Source organism: Balaenoptera ricei, chromosome 17 (genome assembly GCF_028023285.1).
Source record: "Balaenoptera ricei isolate mBalRic1 chromosome 17, mBalRic1.hap2, whole genome shotgun sequence".
NCBI lineage: Eukaryota > Metazoa > Chordata > Mammalia > Artiodactyla > Balaenopteridae > Balaenoptera > Balaenoptera ricei.
Window position 1 is genome coordinate 38952879 of NC_082655.1, and position 22969 is coordinate 38975847.

Genomic DNA, 22969 nt, shown 5'->3' on the forward strand with positions numbered 1-22969 from the left:
AATGTAATCCTTATTCAATTTATTAATTCTCTAATCTGGAAAGTACTAGTCCTTAAAATTTGGGGGAACTGACCTCTCTAATACTTACAGCTCTGTAATCATCTAAAGTCTCTGCTGGTAATGTCAGGAGTGATAAAGTAAACAGAGCATGAAAAAGAGGAATGCTGAGTATTTTCTAAAGGTTAGAAATGGATACTAGAGTGCTCTGGTCTGCTGACTAGTAGCTGGTGTATAAGGTTTTTCATTAACTCATGGCAAAAACTTTTTTCCGAGATTTTTGTTCTTCTTCCATTGTGTCAAAATTCCTTTCTTTTTTTGCAATGGTGACAGTGGTTTTAAAAATGTACTTGTATAATATCGCTTATATGTGGAATCTAGAAAAATGGTACAGATGAACTTATTGGTAAAGCAGAAATAGTCACAGATGTAGAGAACAAACTTACAGTTACCAAGGGGGAGTGGGGGTGGGACAAACTGGGAGACTGGGATTCACATATACACACTACTGTTGTATAAAATAGATAACTAATGAGAACCTACTGTTTAGCACAGGGAACCCTACTCAGTGATCTGTGGTGACCTAAATGGGAAGGAAACCTAAAAAAGAATGGATGCATACACGTATACGTACACATACACGTATACACATACATATACATGTACGTATAACTGATTCACTTTGTTGTACAGCAGAAACTAACACAACATTGCAAAGCACTATACTCCAATAAAAATTAATTTTAAAAAAAACAGCAAAAAAAATTAACAAATTAAAAAAAAATGTACTTGATGGGATTTCCCTGGCGGTCCAGTGGTTAAGACTCCGCGCTTCCACTGCAGGGGGTGCGGGTTCGATCCCTTGTCAGGGAACTAAGATCCCACATGCCAGGAGGCGCAGCCAAAAAAATAAACAAAAATAAAAGTGTACTTGACAAAATTAAAAGTTGTTAGTGAAATTTATTTTGAAAAGTTTTAGCAATTGCCACTTGAAAAGTCTGAAAACCATTGCTTTAGGATCAATTTCATCCACCTCCTGCTTAAATGTGGCAAGTCCCTAATTTTATACTGCTCCACATTTTGGCACTATTTATTTTTCTCACTTGTCTCAAACATACAGATGAGTTGGGCATGGTTAAATGGCAAAGGATGAATGGCCCAAGAGGCATACGAATTCCATTTCTCTACTCTGTCTGAACTAGCAGTTCTTAACCTTAGTAACTTGGTGACACAATACCAGGATGAGATTAATTATGAAAAGTATCACAAACCTTTTTAAAAGTAGACAGGCTTGCAATTGATTTCCCCCATTTTGGGGAGGAGGTATGATTTAAACTAGACTCAGCATCTCTCCACTCACCACTATTCTGATACATTTTTTTTGAATGGAAGGAAGGAGTAGAGATGCAGGTGCAAGGAAGTGCCCACAATTAGCACTTTACCTCTTTCTCCTCACCCTGGTTAGTTATTTTCTTTCACAGCATTTAACACCACCTGACCTTAGAGACTATACTTGCTTGTTTTTAGTTGTTTTCCCCACTAAACTTCATGAGAATAGTGACTCTTTTATCAACCATTTTATCCTGTTTTATCAACCATTATATTCCTTGTGTTTAGAATAGTATATCCTGCACATAGAAGGTATTCCATTAATATTTCGTTAATCAATGAAAGAGCCTAAAATTAGACTGCATTACATATAGCCCTGTCTTCCCAACTCTCATTGTCCCCCCAAATAAAATCTTTGAGCTATTACATTTGTATACTTGATTCACCATCCAAGCCATTAAATTATTTAAATGTTTGGTGTGAGCTCGTAAGTTATGGAACACTGCATAAGCAGCATGGTTATCAACTCATAATCTTAAAAAATTCACAAGAAACATTTCTTAAGAACTTCTTTTATCTAGCCCTGAACTCTTTCCCAGATTTGGTTCTCACATTTCCAATAGCCTAAACTAATTCCACTTGGAGATTCCACTTTCATTCTCACTTCAATCATAGCATTATAAAATACAAATTCACCATTTCACTTTTGACCCCCTCTTGCCACTTCCTGCCTGATACAACCATAGTATCGTGGAAAAACGATGGGTTAAGGCAGATGTCCTAGTTCTGGTCTCAGTTCCACTATTCATTAGGTGTTTAGACAGAAAAGTCTACGGGCAGAAATGAGGCTTCTCTGGTAAGATATTACCACTTTTATTTAAAAAACCACTTGGTTTACCTTAAAGAAGTTCTTGAAAACTAATTCCTTGGGTGAAACCCAAGAAATCACAAAGCTATAGACTGCGGCACAAGGGAGCCTGGAGAGTCAAGAGTCCAAGACCTAGAGAATCAGATGATATTAAAGCACTCCAGATAATGAAACATTTTAATGAACCCAAAAGACTGTATCAGGAGTTTAAAACAGGGGTTCAGCAAAAAAAGGGACCAGATACTAAATATTTTAGGCTTTGTAAACTATAAGGCCTCTCAACTTTGCTGTTGTATTGCAAAAGCAGCCACAGTCAATAAACAAATGAATAAGTGTGTCTGTGTTCCAATAAAACTTTCAACAATAGGCAGAGAACCTGATACGGCCAGAAGGTCATGGCTTGCCAATCCCTAGTTTGAAACTACAGTTTCTAAGATGTATTATGGAACATAAAAAACAAATGTATGTAAGCTCCCTGAGCATGCAGGTTCTTCTCTATTTTGCTAACTGCTAGAGTTTATGCCTGTATAAAATCTATGCTGCCTCAGAATAATTTTGTCTTTGGTCTTCTAAACACTAATCACTCAAACTTCTTGGTCATAGGATACTCTTTTCTACTCTTAAAAGGTATTGAGGGGACTTCCCTGGTGGTCCAGCGGTTAAGAATCCGCCTTCCAATGCAGGGGACGCAGGTTCGATCCCTGGTCAGGGAACTAAGATCCCACATGCTGCGGAAGAGCTAAGCCCGCGCGCCACAACTACTGAGCCCGGGAGCCACAACTGGAGAGCCCACGTGCCACAAACTACAGAGCCCATGTGCTCTGGAGCCCGCATGCCACAACTAGAGAGCCTGCATGCCACAGCTAGAGAGACGCCTGTGCGCCGCAATGAAAGAGCCCACACGCCGTAACGAAAGATCCTGAGTGCTGCAACTAAGACCTGACGCAGCCATAAATAAATAAATATATATTTTTAAAAAAGTATTGAGGATATCAAAGAGCCTTTGTGTGGGTTCTATCTTTTGATATCTACCATACTGTAAATTTAAACTAAGAAATTATTTAGCTATGTATTAATTTATCTCAAAGTAATAATAAGCTAATTATATAATTATACCTATATAAAGAACTATATTTTCCAAAACAAACATTTTAGTGAGAAGCATGTCATGTTTTACATTGTGCAGATATCTTTTATGTCTGGCTCCATTAAAAAAACCTGGACTTGCATATCTGCTTTTGCAATAATTTGCTATGATATATTACTTGATTGAAGCATATGAAGAAAATATGGCTACACATACATGTGGATATGTAATTGGAAAAGGGAGGACTTTTTCAATAGTTTTTTTCAGATAATTGTGATATTCTTGATAGTACATGAAAGATTAGCAGTTGCCAAGGGGAGGAGAGGGGAAAACGGGGAGCAACTGCTAACAGGCACAAGATTTCTTCTTGGGAAGAGGAACATGTTTAAAAATTAGACTGTGGTAATAGTTGTACAACTCTGTAAACACACCAAAACTGTACACTTGAAAGAAGTAAGTTCTATGGTATATCTCAAAATAAAGCTGTTTAACAAAAAAGAAAGAAAACCAGGGGACTTCCCTAGTGGCACACCAGTTAAGAATACACCTCAATGCAGGGGACACAGGTTCGAGCCCTGGTCCGGGAAGATCCCACATGCTGCGGAACAACTAAGCCTGTGCACCACAACTACTCAGCCTGCGAGCCACAACTAGTGAGCCCATGTGCCACAACTACTGAAGCCTGCGTGCCTAGAGCCTGTGCTCCGCAACAAGAGAAGCCACCGCAATGAGAAGCCCGCGCACCGCAACGGAGAGTAGCCCCCACTCGCCGCAACTAGAGAAAGCCCGCGGGAAAAGACCCAACGCAGCCAAAAATAATAAAATAAATAAATTAAATAAAAAAAATAGAAAGGAAAAGAAAGAAAACCAAAGTGTCTGGAGCTTAGAGAAGGTAAGAGGTAAGAAAAGAGACTTGAGCCACAGTGCCATTGGATTATGTTCAAGATTGTCGAGTAATAACAACGGGAAATCATGAAGGATTTTAGGTAGAGGAAGGAAAAAATATTACATCAAAACTTGTCAAGTGGTAGTTTCTTAAAAATTGTTGCAATGTGGAATCTGAAACTACATCAATGAGCTTTCTATACTTTACTACATTAAAATCCATTGGTCTACCTTGCACCTTAAATGAATCTTTTATACTTGTCTACTTTTGTAACACGCAAGCATTGAGCGTTTGGAAAATATTGATTCACTGAGTTACATACATCTTCCAAAAGGTTAAAAAACATTCTGGGGGGCTTCCCTGATGGCGCAGTGGTTAAGAATCTGCCTGCCAATGCAGGAGACACGGGTTCGAGCCCTGGTCCGGGAAGATCCCACATGCCGCGGAGCAACTAAACCCGTGTGCCACAACTACTGAGCCTGCGCTCTAGAGCCCATGAGCCACAACTACTGAGCCCGCGCGCCACAACTACTGAAGCCTGCGCGCCTAGAGCGCATGCTCCGCAACAAAAGAAGTCACCTCAATGAGAAGCCTGCGCACCACAACGAAGAGTAGCCCCTGCTCGCCACAACTAGAGAAAGCCTGCGTGCAGCAAGGAAGACCCGACGCGGCCAATACATACATACATATATACATAAATAAATAAAATTTATAAAAAACAAAAAAACAAAAAACATTCTGGGGACTTCTCTGGTGGTCTCCCAGTGGTTAAGACTGCGTACTCCCAATGCAGGGGGCCCGGGTTCGATCCCTGGTCAGGCAACTAGATCCCACATGCATGCCCCACCTAAGATTTCACATGCCACAACTAAGGAGCCAGCGAGCCGCCACTAAGGAGTCCGTGAGCTGCAACTAAGGAGCCCGCCTGCTGCAACTAAGACCTGGCGCAACCAAATAGATAAAAACAAACAAACAAACAAAAACCCCAATCCATTATATACAATATTAAAAAAAACCAACACATTTGTTAACATCACTGCTGATCTCATCAGCAATTCATTAAGTACTGGGATGTTGTCAAGCTCATGGTGGTAGACACAAATTTTCCAAATTTCTAATTTTCACTTGGCAACAAATCATTTTATCATTTGTAACAGTACTATCAGTTGTTTTCCTTGAACTGTCTTGATTACTTTTGAGAAAATGTCTACAAATACCCAACTCAAAATAACCATGGCCTCTCAGTTGTTCTCTCAAGTAAAAATGGAGTAACAAGAAATAAGTGGCTAGTCCAGCTTGCAACTCAACTGCACAGGTGTTTTTCCTCAAGGCAACCACTGTTTTTCAGTACAGAGCATACTTTATGCATACTTCCCATTTCATCATACAGAATATTAAACGGCATGTATTCAGAAGTCAATATTTAATCAAATGAATAATGATCATTTTTTCAGATTCGTCAAGGATACTCTTAAGTGGAATTAGCCTTTTTATTTTTTTTTTCCTTTTTATTTTTCCAACTGTAAGTGGATTGCAGTAAAGAATTCAACTACAAGTAGCTTGGTGTCACTGCCTTTATTTGTACTAAGGAGTCAGTAGTTTTACTCACTACTGCTTTTGCACCATTAATGCAAACATTAACACAATGGAAAAGACAACAATGTCTTAATTATTCTGAAAACACTTTTGTCTTCTGGGACCCAACAAAAAGGTCCCTGGAACCCCTTCACAGGGGTCCACGGACCACACTTTGAGAACTGCTACCTCAAAGAAATTGAGAGAGCATTACTTACTAGCTATGTGATCCTGGGCAATTCATTAAACTCTTTTCAATAAGCTGTATAAAAAAAATGATAATACCCTCCTCCCTGTGCATTAGGATTAAGAGATGTGAAAATATTTTGTACTCTGTGTAGCATCACCAAAATGTAAGAACTTGTCAATATTTATAATGAATATTTCAGTAGGACACCACTGACTTTGTCCGCAACAACCTGATTGTGACCAAATTTTATACATTTTTGCTTTTGCTATTTTTCTTACTAACCATCTATACACTTCTATCTTAATTCAGACCTTTACAATCACAGATGCAATGCTGATCTGTTAATCATAAATGTTGCTGCCAGCTGAGCATATCTAAGTTTTTATCATACCCCACCCCACTCTGACCAGTCAAACCTGTCTAGGGCTTTCCCTTGAGTCTGAATATGTTGTTTTCTTTCAGCTGAACAATGACTGACTGTGTTCATTTGTTTCTCTCCCCTGCCAAAATTGGCCTCCCCACTTCTACTCACTGAAATACCATCCCCATCCTCAAGAGTCCAATTAAGTCAATCTTTTCTGGCTACCCAAATAGGATAATCTTACTTCTCTGAATACCTGGCACTCAAGGCTGTATGTTACCTGGTATCTTCTCTTATGCTTGCCTTTCCTTAACTAGACTGTAATCTCTCTGAGGGTAAGTACGTCTTACATTTCTCCTTATTCTCTTCATCATCAAATAGCACAATGCATTCAGCCTGGCTAATGATCCAGTGTATACTCTACTAGAGACTAGCATCAATGAAGCATTAACCTTCATATCCAAATGGACCTGGTAGCTTAACTTGCTTTATAGACCCAATATCTATAGCTCTTGTCATATACGGTTTTTAGACAGTTTTATCTATAAGGCTTACTCAAGTGACAGGACAAGGTATTCAATATCACTGCATAGAGTGCAACTGCTTTACGGGCAAACTGTATTTCTTAAAGTGCCTAACGTGGCTCTGAGAGGAAAACAAATACATAATAATACATATTAAGGTGCATAAGTAGACCTAAGATGTTTATTTACGAAAAAAGACAGTAAGAAGTCTTAAAAAAAACCCCACATATTTAAAACACACAACAGCACACAGCACAATAGCATAAAAAGTTAACTGAAATGAGAGTCACCTGGACTGAACCAAGTTAAAAAGCATAAATTCAAGATGTAGGATTGCGAAAAGAAACATTAAGCATGAGTGGTAGCATTTATTATTATGCAAAAAGTCAAATCAAATAGGCGACAAACCAAAGGTAGAAGCCTTGCACTAAAAAAGCAATGGCAACTGAAAGGAGGTGGTTCTGTCAAGTGATTAAACAGCACATGGGCTTTGGCATGAGAATGAGCTGGGTTCAAATCCCAGTTCAGAAACTACGTATGAAATTAGAGAAATCACACAATCCCTCTATGCTTCAGAGCCCTTATTTGTAAATGGGACTAATACTATTTGCCTGGAAGAGTTTTTGAAAGGATTAGAAATAATACAGAGCAGTGAAAAGTACAGACTTTGGAGTGATGGGTCTAGGTTAGAACTGACTGTACTTTTAAAAGCTTAGGTAACTTAAGCCTCAGGTTTCTTATTTGTAAGATAGGTATGATACCACCTCCTCAGCATTCTTGCGAGGATAATTAAAGTAACATGTATAAATATTCTATAAAGTCTTAAAAGTACACCCAGTAAGTGCTCAATAAGTTGTCCCTACTATAAGTAAATATATTTACTTATAATTAAATAAGTAATTATGTACGAAGTAAATATGTACGATATATACACATACCTCACCTTGCACAGTGCCTGCCATGTTATAGATACTTAACAAATGTCAACCATTATAATTACTTTCTAACATAAGAGATTTCAGAATGATTTAAAACTTTAAACTATGGTTTTACATCCCGATACATACAATCTATATATAATTAATCAATCAGAGATGAATGGTAGTTGATTAATTATTCCAACTACAGATTTTTCAGGATAATTCAGGGAGTGGAAGCAGGAGTTAAGTATAAAATGCTCACTAGTAAAGAGAAAGCCCAGGAACAAGGAAACACTAGATGGGAGAAGTATACATCTACATTATGCATATAAACTATTCACAGTGTAAATTCACAATCCCTAAATTGTATGCTTATTTGTTAATAAAAGTAATTTACTATTTATTTTTCTGCCAAAGGCAAAGTCGGACATATATTTATAGGGCGTTGTTTTTTTTTTTAAGATTTTTTTTTTTTAAGTGGACCACTTTTAAAGTCTTTATTGAACTTCTTACAACACTGCCTCTGTTTTATGTTTTGGTGTTTTGGCCCCGAGGCATGTGGGATCCTAGCTCCCCGGCCAGGGATCGAACCCACACCCCCTACATTGGAAGGCGAAGTCTCAACCACTGGACCACCAGGGAAGTCCCCGGACATATATTTAATTCTTTCCCACAACCATCCTTCATTTTAAGCCATCCTACCTGCAGCTGTCTTGGCCCTAGACCAATTTCACCGGGTTACAGGGCAGAATTGATCTCACCAGTTCTTCAGTGGTATTTTGATATTATGAGCATTAAGAAACTGTACCAAGCACTTCACCACTACGCTACGGGGCTGGAGTTGTGGCACCCTGGTTCCTAGAAACCACTTACCTACCTGTGGTTGTTTTTTTGTTCGTTTTCCCTGAAAAGGAGTCATGCATGCAAGGGTTAAAAAAAAACGGGGCGGGGGGAGAGGTTGCAGTTTTTAATGTACCAAAAAGAATTAAATAAAAAGTCTCTCGCCCACAGCAGGAGGTACCACTGTTAACAGAGTCTTGTACATTTTGCCTACTTACAAACTAAAGTAAGTCAAATAAAAACGCGTTGGTTCTAACACTGGCAACTGGAAAATGAATAAAATCCCAGGAATGTACCATTAACGGGGTATAATAGATTGTCTTATTTGAAAACTTAAGAGTGCACATCCAAACCTTTTAATAATGACCTGAGTACAGAATATTTTCCTTTGTTAAACAAATTCAAATTGTATCTAATAAGTAGATGATTATGTTGCTCTCACAATAGAAATCTATATTAACACTTAATACCATAGAACAATTTTGCCAAGCTTTTCATGCCAAAAGTGCACTATTAACAAAGGTATCACAATTTTGTTTTCCAGTAAGAGGTATGTTACATATCTGGAACCTTACTCATATAAAAGATGTTCAAGTCATGAATAAATTGTTTCTGGCAAAATGAAAACTTAATAATGTCACGGCAATGTTTAAAATACTTGGTGATACATCCCTCCTTAAAAAACAAACAAACAAAACCAACTTACTTAAACCTCCACCACCCATCCATCCGCTATGATAAATTCAGATTTTTAGTTTTCCTTAAATGGGGGTGCACATGTAACACTTTATATGTCACTCTCTTTATTAAGAGCCTTGCATATAATTTCACATGCTCCCAACTGACCTTTTCATTTTTCTTGTGTGTCTCTAATGGCTGCTTAGCTGCTGCACTCCGAGGAGTTCGGACGACCTCTTCCTCAGCCACTTCGATGGTCCGTCCGTTTGGCTGCACAGCAACAATAACGGATTCTGTTATCAAACTGCTTGGCAGAGCAAATCAAAGATTTGTACTCAGGACACAGAATATACAACAATCAAATTCTACCCCCGACCCAAATTAAAGACTTTTGTACAGCTGTGTTATCTAAGACTACTGTCCCTAGGAACTACATCTTGTAATATAATAAAGAATGAACTTATAAGCAAAACTGTACCACAAATTTATTTTCTGATTTCACCCAGGCATCAGTACCTCCAACAAAAAATAGTGGAATGGAAGCAGGAAAAAGAACTAAATTGTATTTGCATTCTGACCATCAATTGGCTGTGTAATCTCAGAGTATTTCACTCGTTATCTTTGAGTCTTGTTTCTACATCTATAAAAATGATAGGTCTGATCTATTCAAAAGTCCACAAACTTTTTTGGTAAAGGGCCAGATAGAAAATATTTTAGGCTTTGTGAGCTATGGAGTCTCTGTCCCAACTACAAAACTCTGCTACTGTAGCACAAAAGCAGCCACAGACGATACATAAAGGAATGAGTATGTCTGTGTTCCAAAAAACTTTACAAACACAGGTGGAGGGCCAGATTTGGTCCATGGACCACAGTTTGTTGGTCTCTGTATTAGATCATCGCTAATGTCCCCTGTAATCCTACAATCTAATAGCTCTACTATTCTAGGATTAAGAAGCTTTACTAACCCGCTGCCACAGTTTAAAAAGGCTACCTCAGTTTTCCTAACATCCCCAAAATAAAATGACAGCACTTAGAGGTATTCATGAGTAGAATTAAGTCTGTGAACACCAATTCTGGCTTTTAATCAGAATCACTAGTTTGGGTTTTTTTTTTTTTTTAAATGAAGCATTTCTGAGCCCCATCACCAGAAATATACTTAGATTCAGAACTTTGAAGAAAAGGGCCCAGGTATCTCCCAGGTATCTGTATTTCTAACCTCTTCTTTCTGGATCTCACTACTTCTTTTCACTTGCCCATTCTTCTCATATTCAACACAGTAAGTTAGCAAATCAATATACTAGTTTAAATTGCTTTATTTCTAGTTCTTGCAGAACAGATTTCCACCAGATTACTTATTACAGCAGACCTATAGCCATGAAAACAATATGAATGTTCAAAGTTTTTCTAATGTGACATTACCTGCATTTGTGCAAAATTATCAGGGATATGCAGTTGGAAAGAGAAACCATTAATATTCCAAAACCCAATCTGCAGTTTTCCCAAAGATTTATGGCGGAAAAATCCAAACAAAAGCTGTCTTTTAGCTGATTAAATTCCTAATTAACTCAAATTTAATATGATGAGTCTTAAGCAACTTGTTAAAGTCAGACAGCTAATGTTGAAACCAGGTGTCCTCACTCTCGGTTTGGTTTTCTTTCCTCTGGGCTGTTTTGCCACTTTAATGCTGTCTCTTCTCATTTCTCTGTGTTTATGTATATTGGGGGGGCGGGGAGGGGTGGAGGAGACAATGCACTGAGAAAGGTCAGAAACCCCAGAAAGGAATTTGGGCTTAGAGCCATATCCACATCAGGAATATAAAACTTTATTTAATCCTACTTTCCAGTATCACCATCTTACTTGTCAATTCTCATATGCCATTTCTTATTTCAGACTAGTCAAACTTACTTTTTCTGATTTTCTGGGGTCGTCCTCACCTTTCCATGTAAGCTTTACTCCAACTGACCAATCTTACAGCTCTAAGTCCACACAGTTTCCCTCTCTTCACTTGTGGCAGCTCACAAACCTCACATCTGTGAAACTTCATTTAACTAATTAATCCCTTCAGCAAACTATCATAGTCACTTATATGATACCTCCATTTTACTCATGTAAATGACTAAATTGAGTCATTTTAATTTATATACTAACTGTAAAAAGGTGAAATTAAGTGGTTAAAAACTATCTTAAAAACCGCTAAAAAGTTCAATGCAATTTCTTTGAGACAACTGCAAACAATGCTGATAGAGCCTCCCAAATGAAAGATGAAACAATCTTTCCTTCTGGACAAATACGAAGTCTGAAATCCTCAATCAGTGACCAACAGAGGAACACTCAGTCTCCATTTCATAGGCTCTGCGATGATCAGCAAGCCAAAGGTGGTCCCACGTTCCAACCTGTGCCAATTTTACTTGCTTCTTTGCAACAACTTATGTAGTGGCTAGAACTGCAGCTGTTCCCTCTGGTCTATGCAGATTTCCCAATTTTCCACTAACTTTTGGGCTTTATATAGGTCTCATAACTATTGGGGTTCCATAAGTCATCAACAGCTCCCCACAAATGCCTGACACCATGAAATAATAAGCCCCCTATCCCAAGGGAAAAGTCAACAGCATTCTTAGGTAGCAGGAAAAGAGGATACACTATGGTGGTTGTGCCTCTCCTACCTATCAACAGCACTAATCTGATCTCTACTAGCTGGTCAAGGAAGCCTTGTCCTGGTAAAGCATTAACCACATTTAAATTAGCAAATCCCTAAATGGAAGCATATTATGCAGATCTGCTCACACGCAAACTAACACTTCAAATCCAATGTGACTTCCATGCTGGGTTTTACATGAAAGTATCTTCTCTGATCATAGAGACTTTATAATATATATGGTGTTGTTTCTATAGGTTAGAATTACATGGGCCTCTTGCTGTACCCCGCTTTAAAATCCTCTGGAAAATTTTGAGGTGTTCCCCTCCAGGGCCAACCAAAGTTAATTTTATATATAGCATGCAATCTATATTTTAAATTAGACCACCCCAAAATGTCCTTCAAATTTGGTGAAAATCAACCAGTAACAGAAAAATGATATAATCATTTCTTACAGGGATAAACTTGTAGACAATGCCATGTCAGTCTTATTATTAAACATTCCCTCAACTCCCATCCCAGATCCTTTTAAAAAATACATTCACAAAAGAACGTGTGTGTGTTGGGAGGGTGATAAGGCAGAATGAAGACACCTAGCTGACAATCAGGAAAATAAAACGGAGGAGGGGGCCACACAGCAGGGGAACAGGGTCTTATTTGATAACTACTCAAGGAAATAAAATTCTTCACGTTAGTCAATCTCCAATTTACTAATTCCATAAACATTTATTAAGTACTTAAGCACAAGCCACCTCGCTAGGGACCTCAGGGACGAGGACATGTGAAAAGAATCTGCCCTCTGGGAGCTTTAAGGTTCAGAATAAGAAGATATGCTTAATAATAGACTTCTACTCCAATTGAGTGGCCTTTATATATCTGTTAAACTGATTCTAAAATGCAGAAGAATCTATAGCTAAGGTAAGCATAAACAAGGTTTAACATTTGACACTTCTAAAATGAAAGCATTTAGAATCCTATTCTCACTTAGTTATATAAATTTTATTTTTAGCCACAAAATGTAAAAACCATGACTTCAAATTACTTGGAAACTTCTTAAGTTTATTTATTTATTTTTTCTTAATTTTTAAAAAAAATTTATTTTATTTAGTTTTGGCTGTGTTGGGTCTTCGTTGCTGCGCACAGGCTTTCTCTAGTTGCGGCAAGCGGGGGCTACTCTTTGTTGCGGTGCATGGGCTTCTCATTGCGGTGGCTTCTCTTGTTGCGGAGCATGGGCTCTAGGCGCCCAGGCTTCAGCAGTTGTGGCTCGTGGCTCAGCAGTTGTGGCCCGTGAGCTCTAGAGTGCAGGCTCAGTAGTTGTGGCACACGAGCTTAGTTGCTCTGCGGAATGTGGGATCTTCGCGAACCCGTGTTCCCTGCATTGGCAGGCGGATTCTTAACCACTGCACCACCAGGGAAGTCCATTTCTTAAGTTTAGAAACTAGAAGGGCAGTCTACTAACTACCAAAAAAAGGGGAAATATGAAAAGACTATGGGCTTTGGAGTGGACAACCTGGGATTAAGGCCCAACTTCCATATTTAATCACCGTGACTTTAAGCATTTTCCTTGACTTAACCCTCAACTTCATCATCTGTAAATACGAAGAAAATATGTAACTTGTCTTATGTAACTTGTTAAAGTGACAGTAAATGAGAAAACATGTGAAAGCATACTTTACTTGCTCAAGAAAGTTTCTTCCCTTCAATATCCTTTCCTCTCCAAAGCTATGATGGCCCATATACTCAACCCATGTTCCAGCACTCAAGTCATTTTTCATACTAGCAAGCTCAAAATAAATGTTAAGTCCTGGTGGTCAAGAGGGCTAACAAACTGTACATGTATCCAATGGGCCCAATGCTCCAGACAGAAATTCTTTTGGGAAGTTAACAGAATACAAATGATGAGTAAATGTATCCTCTCAGAGGCTAGAAATAGTCCAGGCTTGCTCTAGAGACATGTCATACTACCTTTCTTTTTTAAAAAGCTGCTTATAGTTTCACTGTTTTCTAGAAAAATTACACAATATTCATTCATGTTCATTCACTCAACATCCAGTAAGTGAACTCAGTAGAGTAATATGCAGAACCCTTAAAACCTTGAAACAAAGACAAGTGAGGCACAATTCCTGCCCTCAAGAAGCTTAGACCAAAGCAAAGGAAGAACACAATAGCACACACTAAAATACCAGACAAAAGATGTACTCTGCCTCCCCCCACCCCCCCCATCCCGTCCCCATTCCTCAGCCTCTTAAAGGAGAAGAGTATGAGTTTTGAAGGCAAGCTGAGACCACGGTTGAATCCCCAAATGTCTATCACCCTGGACAAGTTACTACTTCACTGGAGTCTCAATTTTCTTAGCTGGAAATTATACTGAGCATACAGGAAGCGTTAAGACTACATATTATGTCCATGATAAAAAAAAATAAAGGCAAGACATCATGGAAATTCAAGAGATATCATCTTTAGCTGACAGACCTAATAATTTCCAAGTATTTGCCATGTGCCAAGCACATGCATTATCTCATTTAATGGACAAGACTTAGTCTTGGTCAGTTTCTTCGTTTTAGTTGTGAAGAGTGCTGATACATATTCAAGACAGAACAATTTCTTGTCATTTATTTGAAAACACAAATTGTGTGTTTTTTCCTGCCAAATGTTGTGCACATATCAATTACATAAACTAAACATACACATAAACTACAGCTTCAGTCACAGTAATTTACCAACTTATTTTTAAATTCAACCCCAATTTTAAACTCCTAAAAACTAAGAGGATAATCTTACAAATATGGCCTATAAGTCAAATTTGCAAAATCTTGCTATATATCCTGAGATATTTCCTTTAGGGTAAAGATCCTTGTGCCTTCTCAACAGCTAGCCAAAACTAAATCCTCTTCAGGGATTCCAAAACATCTCTTTGTTGATTGCATCAGGGATGCTCAGGGCTACTTTTATAGGTTAGAGAGATGACATTCAATAACGATCACATGGCCAAATTATTCTAAAGATGATTTTTGAAACACTAAATACAGCATTGGTTTTCAAGGTTTTATGTCAGATGGGTACTGAGGTAAGGATTACAGGTGATACAGCAGACACATATCCATGTAATTCTTTCTCAGATCCTGATGGATGCCTTCTGGAACACTGGCATTCTGTGGAACAGTTTGAAAACCACTAGCATAGTTGGAGAGAAAACAGAGTAAATTTAAAAACTGGACAGGAATTCCCAGGTGATCCAGTGGTTAGGAACTTGGTGTTTTCACTGCCAAGGGCCGGGTTCAATCCCTGGTGGGGGAACTAAGATCCCACAAGCCATGTGGCGCGGCCAAATAAAACTAGTCAGATAACACCAAGTCCTCACAGAGATCTTATGATTTTGTTTGAATAGTAATAATAGTAACAATCATTTAAAAATGCTTTCAAGGCTTTCACAACCTTAAGAAGTAGTACATTACTCAATAAAGCCAAAGTGCAACAAAAACAAGTGTTCGGAGGGTTTATTGCTGCTCTTGGTATTTAAGATGAGCACGACTATTTAAGGTCTTTTCTGTCAGAACTATTGAAGGTCTTTTCTGCAAGGCCTCTGGCAGAAGAAAATGACAGGATGAAAAAATCCTGTCATGTAACCAAACAAATGGAGCCAAAATTCTGGAGCTTCTGTAAAGGTCATTATAATTTTCAGCAGAAACTTCTGATTCTAAAAGTAAAATTTAAAAGCAACAAAGTTGTAACTCACTGAGAAAATTAGATTTGTTCTCTGAATGCAATATAATATCCTGGAACATGCTATCAAAATGAGAGGTTACAAAAAAAAAAAAAATCAGCGAGGTATAATGGAAATAACAGTGAGTTCTTAGACTAGAAATCAGGGTATTGTTTTGCCTTTGAAATGCCTTTGATCTATGACCTTGAATAAGTCACTTAATCTCTCTGAATCTCAAGATTCCTTTTTGTAAAATCAGGAATGTTTGTTTTACCTATCACTCAGGATTTTTAAATCAAATGAGTATTCTTCTAAGACTTAAAACTAAGAGGACTAGTGACTTAAAGGGAAAAAGAAAATCCTGTAGATGACACGAAACTTTAGTAATACCTGGGATGACATGGCAAAACCACCACCTATGAATAAAAGACATAATTCTATTGAGAATATCTTAAAAAACAAATTTATTTAGCCCAATAACAGATTAGATTATTCAACTAAACAGTGAGATGTCATTTTAGATACTTCATTCAGCATTTAGTTTAACAAATAATGATCAAAGGCTCTTATATGCCAGTCACTGCTTGCTATCCCATATCAAGGCTTACAATCTAGCGGAGAGAAAAGACACCGAGCAAAAGTAAATGAATAAGTTACTAGACAACTTACAAACTACAAAAAGGAAACACATATAAGAGGTTAAGACAGAAAATAGAAGGGGATGCCTATTTCAAATGGGGTGATCAGGAAAGCATTTTCTGGGAAGGTGAGTTTTAAAGTGAGATCTAAAGGCTGATTAGAACAGTGCGGTCAAGATGGTTCCAGAAGTGTTAATAACAGCTCACATAAAGGTACTGGGTTGTGAGAGTTTGAAGAACTGAAAAAGATTACTATAGGTGAAGGTAGCAAATGAGAGGAAACCAACTCAAAATTGCTTAGAAAAAAAAGCAGGTGCTGGGCCATACAGGAAAGAAGTTTAGATTTTAAATGCAAAAGCTACTGAAATGTTCGTTTTAGACAAGATGGTGACTTGTTTTTAAAAAGACTCCTTACTAGGGTGTTGAGGAAGGACTGGGGGCAGCCAACAGAAGCTACTGCTGTACAAGTGAGTTAAGGTGATAATAGCTGGACTAAATATACGTTTTGGAGATAAAACTGATGGTACTTCCTGAAGGATTAGGATATGAGGTGAAGATGAGGAGGTAAGGAAAAGAGAAGAACCAAGAACGATTCTTAGATTTTTGGCTTGAGTAACTGAAGGAATGGCAGAGTCATTTACCATTTACAGAAATGGGGAAGACTGGGAGAGGGCAGGGAATTATAAGCTCTGTTTTGGCGATGTTAAAGTTTTTGAGACAAACATCAGGTTTCTAATTGAAGAAACCCAGTGTACATCTAGACATGAGGTTTTGGAGATGAGAGGAATAGTCCAGTTACAGATACAGGCAAATAAAGAGTTGATCACCACTATTTGAAGATTCCATATTGGCAAATTTGCTTACTCACTAAAATTTATTTCTAACCCCAAAATCAATACTTGTCATTCTTGGACATGCACAGAGCTGTGAAAAGATCTGAGTCATCCTACAAGCACATTCCCAGGCAATGCTCTGCCTTCTTGTTTCAGCTCTCATAAAAAATATAAAATAAACATAAAAAAGAGAGACCAACTCTAGCTGGGGAGCTAGAGAAGGCTTTATAGTAAAGGCAACAATGTAGCTGGGCCTCGAAGGATAGGTAGAAATTGGTAGAGATACAGAAAAAATAGGCCTTTCAGAAAAAATAATATGAATAGAAGAAGATAATATGAATAAAGAGACAATGACATCTAGCTAATGGTAATGTCTTAGGGGTAATGGTATGAGATAAATCTAAGATGGGGTTAGATCATGAAAAGGCTTGAGTGCCATGTCACTGGATCTTATTCAACAGGTGTTGGGGAACTACTGAAAAGATGTGAACTTGAAAGTCACATGATCAGAGTTGGGCTTTAAAAGATTTAGCTGGCATAAGTGGGTAGAAGGGATTGGCAACAAAGGGACTGGAAGCATGGAAACCAGTTAGGATGCTGTAGGACAGCCTAAGCAAAAGGTAACAGTCCACAAGTAGGGCAGCGGCAGTGAAACTGGAAAAGAAGTAATGACTACAAAAGACACAGCATACTATTAGAATGATTTATTGGCTGTATAAAGATGGACCTTACAAATTTTTAGCCAGATGAGGCAAACACAGCCATTTTCCACTGTAAAAATAAAAAGGTGGCTCACATGGAATTTACTAGGCATGAAAAATAGGAGTATGTTGCATAAATACTTTGGTGGGACATCTTACTATATTATGCATTCAATAATTACTTATTGACTGCCAGCACCGTGCAAGGTTATACAGTAGCAAACAAGACAAAACACTACTCTTTTATTTACTGAGCTTATAGATATTAACAATTGCACTATGGCAAGTCTTTATGAAAATTCCTAAACTAATATGAAAAAAACTTGTCCACTAAAATGAATTTTCTTTGACGATGATCTTGGTTACCTGCTTCCAGCTGAAATTCAAAGCAACAATTGTTAAAGACCAGTTATCTGAGATCTTACATCCATCCATATCCCTGCGCAGATTAAGTCAAGCGAAAGATATTTACTGAGTGCCTATTTAACACTCACAATGAACTAGGTGTCATGAAAAATACATGTATGAAAACAATGTTTTCCAAAAATGCCAAGAGCTAAGCCCAGTGAAAAGTGCTGCCCCCTTCATCACCCCCTTCACTTTTAACAGGGGAACGAACTGCAATTCATGCCCCCCAAAACTTATGGCAAGAAATTAGGGGATAAAAAGCAAACCGATATAAGAATTAAAAAAAAAAAAAGCTTATGAATAGATTTTAAAAAGCTAAACGACATCTACTCTACAAATAAAAGAAGGCAACTAGAAACAAATTTTGAAAATTCGAGTTGTAAAATTTGGAATGATTTAAGAGAAAACTAAAAAGGATGGACTGAAAGGACAAAAATAAAGTATTTAAACAAATATGGAATGTCCTTTTAAAAAAACTGTAGTAGTTGACATCACTGATTCCACTTGAACCAGAATTAAGTATATCTTAAAATGTTTATCAGAATGATGTAGTAATAAAAGATGGATCATAAGATTAAACATGACTCCATTTAGAAATCTCTCTTATACTATGGATCTTATGGCCCTATTGCAGTGAATGATTTTCAAACTCATAGGCAAGGGAGCTTGTTAAAAATGCAGATTCCCTGAACCCAGTTCCACAGATTCTGAATTTACAAGATCTGTAGTAGGACTCAGGAATCTACACCATTTAACAAGCATTCAAAGTAACTCTATTGCAGGGACTTCCCTGGTGCTCCAGTGGTTAAGCCTCCATGCTTCGAATGCAGGGGACGCTGGTTGGATCCCTTATCAGGGAACTAGGATCCCACAGGCCGTGTGGCACGACCAAAAAAAAAACCAAAACAAACAAACAAAAAAAAAACACCAAAGTAAGTCTATTGCAAGTAGTTAGGGTTAACACTCTGAGGAATCCTGCAGTGTTTTAACTCAACTAAGATCTTCAATTTATAAACAAGATAAGCTAATCGGAGCATGGTTAAATGCCTTACTCAAATTTAGAGGTCCTAATTCCTGCCAGGCTGACAGAGTTAAGTCTTCCTCCCCTGAGCCATGGCTGCTTCTTTATAGTCTCTCCCACTATCCTGCTCCTCCCCACTTTCAAAGTCAAATTCTGTGATAAGGTTTTTCCTGGCCACCTGGGCCCACACTAGGGTTTTCTGGTATCTTTTTCCACAACTGGAATAAGCAGCTCCCTGGGGAAAAACTAAGCTTTTACTTTTGTATTCCCTTCACTGTGAGACATATTCCTTTTTACTGCCTTCAATTTGCAAGCAGTATCCTGCTTTTCCCCAAGTAAATATTTAGCACAGTGCAACCCATATGAGTACTAACTAAATAAATGGAAGCTTATATTTCTTAACCCTATAAAGCAGTGTTTTTCTAACTGTGGGTCACGCCTCACAATCAAATGTGAAACCAATTTAGTGGGTCACAAATATCATTAAAGAAAAACAAATAGAATAGTTTGATACATGTGTGGGGGGTATTGCAATGTAAAATGTTTTCAGTGTAGGTTGCAAAAACGTTTGAAAGCCACAGTTTTGTAAATGCTGATGAACTTCTCCAACACAACTTTACCATTAGGTAGGCAAATACGTTTTCTCACGCCATTCTCCACTCCCCAAAGCTAAAACTGGATTTATTTATTCATTCCCCTTTCCTTAACTCAAATGAAAAGGAGAAGGAATAAGTACTAAGTTTGATAAGCATTTTTCACAGCACAAGTTCCACAGGAGCCTGTCTGTGCTCCTTCTTCAGATGGGTCGTCCAAGTGTTGTGATGCACTTAGGGTGGGCTCTCGGAGCACCTGTCTCTTGACCCAAGTCTATCTGAAATTCCAGACGTCCCAAACAGGGTTTTGAAATGTTCACATCCTGCTTCATCCACACTGGTCCTAGGCTTATTAATGTATGTGTTTTTTTCAAGATCACCTTCTTTCCTGTCTTGGAGCCAGGTTCTTTATTTCCACCATAACATTACTTTCTGGTAGTCCTTGATACTCTCTACAAGTTTAAATATAATTACCTATGTTCCAAATCACTTGTATTTTCTCTTCTCCTAACCTAAGGTGGTATTCATACTGACAAAGTTGTATCCTTTCCCAGGTCTTGCATGTATCTTGCATCCTCTTAATCAGCAGGTCTAATCTAGACCTAATAATGCAGTAACTGTGACCTGTCACATCTCTACTACAGCCTTATCCTTTGTACTGTTACCAACCATACTCTCATTGCTTTAGCTTCAACTCAGATCTCACTTCCTCCAATAACTTGCCTAAATCCCTCCAATGGAAATAGTCTCCCACTCTCCAACCCTCATTTATACTGCTCACACCTCTACAGCACCTGTCAGTCTACAAAGTATTAGAATTATTTTTGAATCTGTCTCCTGTATTAGTTTCCATGACTGACTTTAACTCTCACGTGTATACTTCCCACTGTCCAGCAAAAATCAGAGCGCAGTTCACACAGTATTGTACTTTATCGTACTGAAAACGGGGAAGAGCTAAATCCAGTGGCTATAAAAATAGGTTAGGAGCTGTTTCTCATTTTGCACACCCTCCATACCCTGCTCAACTGCACGGTATTTTTTTAAAAAATGAATAAAACCATGAACGTTCCAATGGGAGAACCGTGGGGAAATGGCCATAAAGGCCGCAGAAATAAAACGCGAAGGCATGATAAAACGGCTGTGATGCTCTCTGCATTTCCACACGTGGCCCGGTAAATCGGTGCCGGAACGCCTCGCGCAGCCTGCGCCTTTCTGCTCTGTCATCCCTTTACTCTATTTCAAAACCGCCCACACCGCTCCGCCGAACTTGCCTGAGCGCTCTCTCGGAGGGCCCCGGAGCCCCGAGTACCCGAGAAAACAGACCCCCTCTTGCCTTGCTCCAGGTCCGGCCTCCACTTGCCACAGGCACCGGAATGAGAGGGGGCCACCGTCTCCCTTCAACAGTCCCAACTAAAATGGAAGCGCGTCCAGACCTGGGTACCTTTAAGCCTAGAGTCAGCCCCGGAGTCTGCAGGCCGCCGTATCTCCCCATCTCAGTGTGACCCGAGCCAGGCTCTGCCTCCCCGGCGCAGTCTTGCCACAACTTCCCCACTGTCAGGTCCCATCAGCCTCCGCACACACATGCAGCCGACCCAGCAGGCCTCGGGGACGTTGGCATGTCGTTCCGGCGGTCAAGGTTCCCGAGAACGACCTGACCGCCGGGCGCTTCTATTTAAACATACCTCGCACTGTCTAACTTCCTTCCTCTAAACTCATCTTCCCCACCGGTCCCATACTTCCTGAGTTTCCACCGTTCTCCAAGTAACGTGTCCACCGATCACCTCCTCCGCCTGGGGAGACTGCGTCCCGGCTCTCGACTAACCTCACTCTTTTCCTTTCCCATTCCCGGCTGGGGCGGCTCGCGTTTGGCCTCCCGCAAGCTCGAGGGGCTCCGCGCTGGCCCCTCGCCCCTACTCTCCCGCCGCTCCTCCCCTACTCACTTTGGGCTTCTCCGGCAATTTCTTCCGGTTCTTCTTCTTCTGCTCCTCGCTCCTGAGATTCTTCAGCACGCCTAGGTCGTCAGAGGCCGGGCCCGGCGCGGCCGCCGCCTCCTCCCGCTTGCGGGGCGGGCTCCTCCGCTTCTTGCGGGCGCCGGCGCAAGCCGCGGCCCAGCCGTAGCCGAGCAGGAAGAGCAGCAGGAGCCCGAGCGTGCCCATGCCCACCAGGATCACCCAGCCCGGGTACCGTTTCGGCTCCAGCCCCAGGTCGAGGCCCAGCTCGGTGCGCAGAAACCCTAGGCCGACCGAGAGCATTTCCTGCAGCCGGGCTGAGCCCTCCTCGGCCTGCTGGGCCAGCTCGTCCAGCCAGCTCCGTGTAGCCATCTTCCCTCCCGTCAGGGGCACTCGCAGAATGACGCCGGGGCGCAGAGACGCCGTGGAACAGTCAAGGGAAGCAAGGAAAGGCCGGGCCGGACAGCCTCAGGCCGAGCGCATTGCGGCCGCCCCTCGCGCCGGAGCCGGGGATCGGCCGCTGCCGCCGCCAGGAGGACAGGGGGCTCCCAGTGCCCCCCGTCAGCCTCACTCCGCCGCCGCCAGGAGGAGGGGGGCGGCGGGAGGGAGTGTCTCCAGCGGCGGCCGCTAAGCGGCGTCTCCGCGCCAGGGCCAGGCCCCGCTGTCCTCCCTCGGCGGAACAATGGCGGCTCCGGCCGCGATCCACGCAGCGAGCGTAGACTAGGAGCAGGGCAGCGGGTCACGTGGGCGCCGGTGGGCGGGGCGTGGGGTGTCACGTGGGCGCGGGCGAGGCCGGGCGGGGCTGGAGCTGTTGGAGCTAGCGCGCCGCGGCTGCAGTTGGCGGTGACCCTTTCGGGCCTGGTGGCGGCGCCGAGCCTTGGGGATCGGTGACTCTGGGCGGGTGGCTGGGAGGGGTTAACCGGAGGAAGTCTTTGCGGGATGGCTGGTGGCCCGGAGCTAGGAGACGTGGCGCTTTGAATGAGTCCAGGGGAGGGGCTCTCGGCGAAGCCTGGGGGTTGGGGGGTGTGGAAGAGGGCGAAGAGCGAGGAACCGGGTCACGGGGTCTGGGTCAAAATTGCCCTAGTAGCTGTCTCTTTTCTCCATTCTTTTTCTGGTAGTGGTGTCGGGGTGGAAGCGGCTTTTTCTCCCTGGGTCACCGGTCAGCTAGATGCTTCCAGGTGGGCTCAGCCGAGTCTGAAACCGGTCACTCTTCTTCCAGCTCATAGGTTTAGT

At 40.6% G+C, this 22969-nt stretch overlaps 1 protein-coding gene across 3 annotated transcripts in view; it reads right to left on the reverse strand.

Moving 5' to 3' along the window:
- The window catches only part of MTDH (metadherin), a 55407-nt gene extending 32951 nt beyond the window's left edge, over positions 1-22456 (reverse strand). For all 3 annotated transcript variants that reach the window (XM_059901603.1, XM_059901602.1, XM_059901601.1), the window contains exons 1-2: positions 21728-22456; positions 9424-9525 (exon numbers count right to left, since the gene is read on the reverse strand). In XM_059901603.1, the coding sequence (XP_059757586.1) occupies positions 9424-9525; positions 21728-22108 (483 nt within the window). In that variant the 5' untranslated portion in view covers positions 22109-22456. The remainder of the gene's footprint in view (positions 1-9423; positions 9526-21727) is intronic.
- Positions 22457-22969: the final 513 nt, after the last annotated feature.